The 8,387-nt window shown below is 46.0% G+C and overlaps 3 protein-coding genes across 3 annotated transcripts; all 3 read right to left on the reverse strand.

Moving 5' to 3' along the window:
• Positions 1–3,017: 3,017 nt before the first annotated feature.
• On the reverse strand, positions 3,018–3,392 carry LOC126378766 (histone H2B). The gene has a single exon (XM_050027148.1). The coding sequence runs from the start codon at positions 3,390–3,392 to the stop codon at positions 3,018–3,020; it is 375 nt and encodes a 124-aa protein (XP_049883105.1).
• Positions 3,393–3,796: 404 nt separating this feature from the next.
• Positions 3,797–4,492, reverse strand: LOC126378765 (histone H2A). The gene has a single exon (XM_050027147.1). The coding sequence runs from the start codon at positions 4,490–4,492 to the stop codon at positions 4,118–4,120; it is 375 nt and encodes a 124-aa protein (XP_049883104.1). The 3' UTR covers positions 3,797–4,117.
• A 768-nt stretch (positions 4,493–5,260) lies between these two features.
• On the reverse strand, positions 5,261–6,150 carry LOC126378762 (histone H1B-like). Its single transcript, XM_050027144.1, has one exon. It carries the CDS (start codon positions 6,074–6,076, stop codon positions 5,372–5,374), a length of 705 nt encoding a protein of 234 aa, XP_049883101.1. The 5' UTR covers positions 6,077–6,150; the 3' UTR covers positions 5,261–5,371.
• Between the last annotated feature and the right edge of the window lie 2,237 nt (positions 6,151–8,387).

Here is an 8,387-nt window from a genome sequence, read left to right on the forward strand (position 1 = left end):
TCAAAAGTTATTTTTCTCTATAAAAATTAACGCGTCGGTGTCTAATGTTCGATAATTCAACGCCTAGGTTCCCGACCTTCTATACGATAACAATATATTGCATATTTCCAATGATTTTGACGATTTTTAACGTGTAAATGTTGGAGGTCGTAAAACACTCGTACCCTACTCTTCACAACTACGGACGGCTCTATTCGGGACGTATAGATTTTGTTATTGCAATAATTTATATATTTTTTAAATAAATTATGTAATACGTTATATAAGGATATATACTATTATTATTAAATGTGTGTTAATAAAACTCTAAACGCTAAAAATCCGTCGAACGTCCACGCGCACACAACTCACGGCGCTCTCTCTCTATCTAGAATCTCTCATACACGTCGTACATACACACAGACCGCATCTGTTGTACACAAGTGTATGTATTTCACTTGATTTATTTATTTATTTTAAATTAGATATAAATCTTAAAAAAAAAAAAATTATGAATAAAATATGTATAATACGCTCGCACGTCTCGCTCACCTTACTAGTTAGATTCGTTAACATAAGGAAGGTAAGTACTAGATATTATTATGTATACTTATAGGGTACCTATCCAAATAACATGGAATTGACTGACTAATTATAAAATATTAAATGAGTGAGTGAGTGAGTGAGTAAGTTACTGTATGCAAGGGATTGTGTTTAGTTGAGACGCCTACACCGCCGCGTCTCGGCGCCCTACGGGCCTCGATGATCACAAGCAACTTTACCCACTCGGCTGCTGGGTATATTCGTAACTTGTACATATTGAGGTGTTATTTATTATATAGTATCGACGTAATATCGTGAAACATTTTGTAAAACAACAATGAACTATTTGCGGCCCTGAAAAGGGCCTTTTTGATTTGTGTGTTGTTGTTCTTTCGACCGACACACACACGAGGTGGGCGATGACGCCGGCGCGGCGATGGTAGACTTAACCACCGAAACCGTAGAGGGTGCGGCCCTGACGTTTCAGAGCGTAGACGACGTCCATAGCAGTGACGGTCTTCCTCTTGGCGTGCTCGGTGTAAGTGACCGCGTCGCGGATCACGTTCTCGAGGAACACCTTGAGGACACCACGAGTCTCCTCGTATATCAAACCGGAGATACGCTTGACGCCTCCTCTGCGGGCGAGACGACGGATGGCCGGCTTGGTGATACCTTGGATGTTATCACGGAGTACCTTCCTGTGACGCTTAGCTCCTCCCTTTCCCAGACCTTTGCCTCCCTTACCGCGACCGGTCATAATTATATATGTTTTTTATAAAAAACACGAAACTAAATGTACACAAACACGCACGACGCGCGACGCAGTGACGACGCTCAACGGGCGAATGGTGGCTAAACAATGTTCGAACGCCGTTATATATATACAGAATCGTCGCGTTCGCGGGGTGGTAGTGTAGCGAGCGAGGGGGGAGAGATAATACCAAACAAATGACTGACGACGACACTCCCGAGACATCTCATATTAGGTACCTACTTATATATTATAACGAAAATATTAAAAAAGCGGCGGTAGAATTCGATTCTTTCTTTTTCCTTCTATTATCATTGTTTTTGAATATTAAAATTAAATTCCGTTATGTACATACGCTACTCTCTTCTTTCCTATAATAATAATAATATATACAACCCGGAAAATTAAGTAATACCTAACGTTTCAACTTTTTTAACAAAGTCTTATGTAAATAAAAATAAGGTTATTCATTAATTTATGTTGCAATAATTTATATGTACGTTTGTGTATTCTCTAATATTATAATACCTATATATATATAAACTATATATATTATAATTTGTTTGTATGCGATGTTAAAATACGTTGAAACTATATTATCATAACAGAAACTCTTGTGGCCCTGAAAAGGGCCTTTTGAAGCGTAAAGACAAACAAGACACGCGCACGGTGGGAAGTGCGCGCGTCGTCGGTCTTTGGCGCTGTGTGTGCGTGCGCGTGTATTTTAGGCGCGTTCCCCGCGGATTCTGCGAGCGAGCTGAATGTCCTTTGGCATGATGGTGACGCGCTTCGCGTGGATAGCGCAAAGGTTGGTGTCTTCGAAGAGACCGACGAGGTATGCCTCGCTCGCCTCCTGGAGGGCCATCACAGCGGAACTCTGGAAACGGAGATCAGTCTTGAAATCTTGAGCGATCTCACGCACCAAACGCTGGAACGGCAGCTTGCGGATCAGCAATTCGGTACTCTTTTGGTAACGACGGATCTCACGGAGGGCGACGGTGCCGGGCCTGTAGCGATGGGGCTTCTTGACACCACCGGTTGCTGGTGCGCTCTTACGAGCCGCCTTGGTGGCGAGTTGTTTACGCGGCGCCTTACCACCGGTCGATTTACGAGCTGTCTGCTTGGTACGGGCCATCTTTTAGTCGCGCGCGCGAACGAGAACCTGCAACGTCAACGTACGAGAGTTTACTGAATAGTTCACTATTCCCCTACCTTCTTTTATATATAGTATAATGGACCGTTCGCGGGCGGGTGGAGAGGGGGGGCGCGGGGAGAGGACTCCGAAACGACAACAGCGCCACCTGAAGTTTATATTATAAATTATTATTCGTGATAGTGGTGCATTTTGTTTTTTCTTTTATATACTCATAGGTACATTTCTTTATGATCATCATAATTATGCGTGTGTAAATAAATATTTCCACTTATGTACATAAGTTGATTTGACTTACTAAACAACAAACAAAATTCCTACATCACCATTATTCTAATGTCGTAGTTAATTTTAACTTAATTTTTCAATTTACTTTCTACCGTGTCTTACGTTATTTGAAATTACTTACATAACATAACAACATTATTAATTATATTATATCGATTGTGGATCATCATTGAAACATAATATTTTATATATTGAACGAGTTTGTGGCCCTGAAAAGGGCCTTTTGTACGTTTGGCGCGAACACACACGCACGGCAGATTGTTTTAGTCGTCTGCCTGTGTATGTAGTCGGTCGGTGGACGCTTCACTTGGAGCTGGTGTACTTGGTTACGGCCTTGGTGCCCTCGGATACTGCGTGCTTGGCGAGCTCACCGGGCAGAAGGAGCCTCACGGAGGTCTGCACCTCCCTCGATGTGATAGTTGAACGCTTGTTGTAGTGAGCGAGACGCGATGCTTCGGCGGCGATACGCTCGAAGATGTCGTTCACGAACGAGTTCATGATGGACATGGCCTTGCTAGAGATACCGGTGTCGGGGTGTACTTGTTTCAACACCTTGTAGATGTAAATGGCGTAGCTCTCCTTCCTCTTGTGCTTCTTCTTTTTCTTGTCAGACTTGGAGATGTTCTTCTGGGCTTTGCCAGATTTCTTAGCTGCCTTTCCGCTTGTCTTGGGTGGCATTTCGACTAATGAACGAGTAAACTGAGAGCGTGTGCGTTATACGATAGACTCGGGACGAGACGTGTGCGCGCCGGTCGAAAAAATCGAACCTACATCAAGTTTTCGGTACGCTACTAGCGGGCTTTGCGCGCATTAAACGGACCAATCGCGTCCCTCGGTGGTAATAAAGCGGGACGGGTAGATTCGCTATCGCCGCTATACACCGCGACCGACTCTGACACCACCCCCCCACACATACGTAATACGTAATATTTTTATTTATTTTTTGAAACGTTTACTTATACGTAGATTTTGTATTATATTATATTTTTCACTTTAGATTATCTTTAATGACAATAATTTGATTTGATTCAATTATATAGTTCAAAAACAGTCAAATTGTTAAAATGACGACGAGTCTGTGTGTCTGCTCACCCCTTTTCGGGGTTCGTTGGTACATACGTGTACGTGATGACATGTTATTTATTCACCATAATTATTAGGTATTGCACTAATATCGTAATTGCTTGCTAATATGTATGTATGTAAGTTATGTAATTATTAATATTATGTCAAAAGTACACATATATCGACGATTGTTTTAACCGTTAGAAACTTTTTTATGATTATTGAACAATTTTGTGGCCCTGAAAAGGGCCTTTTTAACGTTGGGGTCCCGTCCCCTCGTCGTCGTCGTAGTAGATAGAGAGAGGGAGAGGGCCGCTTCGAGGTTGGTTCGGACGCGCTTAAGCCTTCTTCTCGGTCTTCTTGGGAAGGAGCACCGCTTGGATGTTGGGCAGCACACCACCCTGGGCGATGGTAACGCCAGACAGGAGCTTGTTCAACTCCTCGTCATTCCTGATCGCCAGCTGCAAGTGTCTCGGTATGATTCTGGTCTTCTTGTTGTCGCGTGCGGCGTTACCGGCCAACTCGAGAACTTCGGCGGCCAGGTATTCCATCACGGCGGCGAGATACACCGGAGCACCGGCACCGACGCGCTCGGCGTAATTTCCCTTGCGGAGCAGCCTGTGAATACGACCCACGGGGAACTGTAGACCGGCACGGTTGGAACGGGACTTGACCTTGCCCTTTACTTTACCACCTTTGCCGCGACCGGACATGATTGAGATAGATTTAACTTGAAACACACACAAAAAACACTATTGCGACACCGCGCAATAGTCGACCGCAACGTACGAAGTCAGTGGGTATAATAAAAACGTCGGCCGTATAGCCGGACATTTATATAGAAAACGCGAGTGTCACAAATAGTGGGGTCTGCGCGCAGTTAGAGCGAGACAAAACGCGAATGAACGACGTGATGCGCGCGCAGCAAGCAAGCAAGGAAGGAAGGCAGTCGGGCAGTCGGGCGGGTGGGTGCGTTCGCGGGCGGGCGGGGTGTGTTTCACCCGTTTGAGAGAGAGAAATTGAAAATTTGAGCGATTAGTATGAATCACTAATGAAGTTAATTAACCGATGATATTACGTTGTGTATCTTAATAAATAATTAAGATAATATTATGTATGTATAATATATTATGGTAGAATGAGAGCAATCTTTTATATAGGTAGGTATATACCTAGCCTAGGTGTGTTATTATAGGTGTTGTAATATTTTTTTAATTCGCGCAGCATCCGCTAGTTGCAGTATCGAAAAATACGTAAATATTATGGATGATTATGATCTATTATTACCTATAATCTATTGATTCATTGTACGTGTTGTATTGTTTGGTGAAGTGAGGTTATTTTTAAAATTTACCTATATGGTGTGTTTTTTATCGGTAGAGAGGAGGTTAGGTAGGTGGTAAATTTTGTTGTATTTTTTTTTTTTTTTTTTCATATCGATGTAGAATAGTATGAAACCGTATATAAGAGTATCGGAACAATTTGTTAGCCCTGAAAAGGGCTTTTTGTTGCGCGTTGCTTTAAAAGCGCGCGCGCGGCTGTTTGCTGCTGCTGCTGCTGGTGCGGCGGCGGCTGCGGCGATGGCGGCGCGTTTACTTCTTGGACGCTTTCTTCGCTGCGGCGGCCTTAGATTTAGGCGTAGCGGCGGCCTTCTTGGGTTTCGGCGCCTTCGGTTTCTTCGTGGGCGGCTTGGCGGTCTTCTTTGCTTTCGGTGCGGCGGCGCTCTTCGCCTTTGCGGGAGCGGCGGCCCTCTTGGCCGCGGCGGGCTTCTTCTTGGCGGCGGCCGCCTTCTTGTCCTTGGTGGCGGCGGCGGCGGCGGACGATTTAGCCTTGGCCGGCGAGGAAGCGGCCGGTTTCTTGGCCTTCTTGGGCGAGGCGGCCGCGGCGGCTGCCTTCTTCGGTTTAGCGGCGGGCTTGGCGCCCGCAGCCTTGCTGGACGCCGGCTTCTTGCCGGAGGAGGACTTTGATTCCAACTTGAACGAACCGGACGCACCTTTGCCCTTGGTCTGGATCAGGGCGCCGGATTCGACGGCGCTCTTCAGATATTTCCTGATGAACGGAGCCAATTTCTCAGCGTCGACCTTGTACTGGGCGGCGATGTATTTCTTGATCGCCTGCAGGCTGGACCCGCTTCGTTCTTTCAACTCTTTAATGGCGTTGTTTACCATTTCAGATGTCTTCGGGTGGGTCGGCTTCGCCTTCGGCTTCTTAGCACCGGCGCCGGCGGCGGACGCCTTCGGCTTCTTCGCGGGCGTCGTCGGTGCGGGAGCCTCGGATGCGACTGCTGTATCGGCCATTTTCGCAATATTAAAGTAAGTAAGTAACTAACTTTTAATAACACTGTGTGTACTGTACGAGTTGTATGTATGAAACTTCGTGCGTGCGCCCGGTACAGGTGGCGCCACAGACCCCACGAGCGGAGCAATACTGTAAGGAGAGCCGCTGTGTCGCGAGACGTTTTCTCGTATGATAACTTCCAACTTTTCACTTACACGTATCGATGAATATCGATAAAACTAATTATATATAAATATTTGTGACTAAATATACGTATATTGATATTATTTTTGAGTTCTACCAACTGTTTAAATTTTATTTAAACGTGTAAACGTATCGAATACGGCGATAAAAGCGTTTATATTCACCTTTGGTGTCGTCGCTCACCTAGTGTCCACTTCAAAAGTTATTTTTCTCTATAAAAATTAACGCGTCGGTGTCTAATGTTCGATAATTCAACGCCTAGGTTCCCGACCTTCTATACGATAACAATATATTGCATATTTCCAATGATTTTGACGATTTTTAACGTGTAAATGTTGGAGGTCGTAAAACACTCGTACCCTACTCTTCACAACTACGGACGGCTCTATTCGGGACGTATAGATTTTGTTATTGCAATAATTTATATATTTTTTAAATAAATTATGTAATACGTTATATAAGGATATATACTATTATTATTAAATGTGTGTTAATAAAACTCTAAACGCTAAAAATCCGTCGAACGTCCACGCGCACACAACTCACGGCGCTCTCTCTCTATCTAGAATCTCTCATACACGTCGTACATACACACAGACCGCATCTGTTGTACACAAGTGTATGTATTTCACTTGATTTATTTATTTATTTTAAATTAGATATAAATCTTAAAAAAAAAAAATTATGAATAAAATATGTATAATACGCTCGCACGTCTCGCTCACCTTACTAGTTAGATTCGTTAACATAAGGAAGGTAAGTACTAGATATTATTATGTATACTTATAGGGTACCTATCCAAATAACATGGAATTGACTGACTAATTATAAAATATTAAATGAGTGAGTGAGTGAGTGAGTAAGTTACTGTATGCAAGGGATTGTGTTTAGTTGAGACGCCTACACCGCCGCGTCTCGGCGCCCTACGGGCCTCGATGATCACAAGCAACTTTACCCACTCGGCTGCTGGGTATATTCGTAACTTGTACATATTGAGGTGTTATTTATTATATAGTATCGACGTAATATCGTGAAACATTTTGTAAAACAACAATGAACTATTTGCGGCCCTGAAAAGGGCCTTTTTGATTTGTGTGTTGTTGTTCTTTCGACCGACACACACACGAGGTGGGCGATGACGCCGGCGCGGCGATGGTAGACTTAACCACCGAAACCGTAGAGGGTGCGGCCCTGACGTTTCAGAGCGTAGACGACGTCCATAGCAGTGACGGTCTTCCTCTTGGCGTGCTCGGTGTAAGTGACCGCGTCGCGGATCACGTTCTCGAGGAACACCTTGAGGACACCACGAGTCTCCTCGTATATCAAACCGGAGATACGCTTGACGCCTCCTCTGCGGGCGAGACGACGGATGGCCGGCTTGGTGATACCTTGGATGTTATCACGGAGTACCTTCCTGTGACGCTTAGCTCCTCCCTTTCCCAGACCTTTGCCTCCCTTACCGCGACCGGTCATAATTATATATGTTTTTTATAAAAAACACGAAACTAAATGTACACAAACACGCACGACGCGCGACGCAGTGACGACGCTCAACGGGCGAATGGTGGCTAAACAATCCGTGTGGTTTCTTCTCGTCGCGGGCGAAGCCCGCGACGGGGAGACATTCACGGGGCGTAGCCCCTCTAATGTAGCAGCAGTCGCCGCCCGCAGAAACGGGCGTGGCACGGGGTTGGGTCACGGCGGGCGAGAACGCCCCTCCGTGAGCCCGATGATGTTTCGTCCGTGGTGCCGCCAGCGAGGTCGAGCCCACCGGGTGGTTCCCCATTGGGGGAGGCCCAGTGAGCGCCCGTCAGCCGGCGGTGGTGTCAGTCCGGTGAAGCTGCTCCGTCGCCGGGGCAGCTGGTGTCGAGTCGGCTGGAGGGGGGGAGAGGACTGCTTCCACTGCCACTGGAAGCGTCAACTCATCCCCCGGGGGGTGGCCACAATCCTGACTACTCGACGGGGAGTAGTGGATGTGGGCAGCCCCGGTCCAGTCCGATGTCCGAGGGGTCAGTGCCCACCAGTGAGTTGGCCCAGCAGTGATGCCAGGCCTCCCACGATGATGGGCACAGGGTCAATCCGTGAGCGGATGGCAGCGAGGACGTTGTGCAGCAGTTGGATCGTCTG

The sequence above is a fragment of the Pectinophora gossypiella genome, chromosome 27, assembly GCF_024362695.1.
Source record: "Pectinophora gossypiella chromosome 27, ilPecGoss1.1, whole genome shotgun sequence".
Taxonomy (NCBI): domain Eukaryota; kingdom Metazoa; phylum Arthropoda; class Insecta; order Lepidoptera; family Gelechiidae; genus Pectinophora; species Pectinophora gossypiella.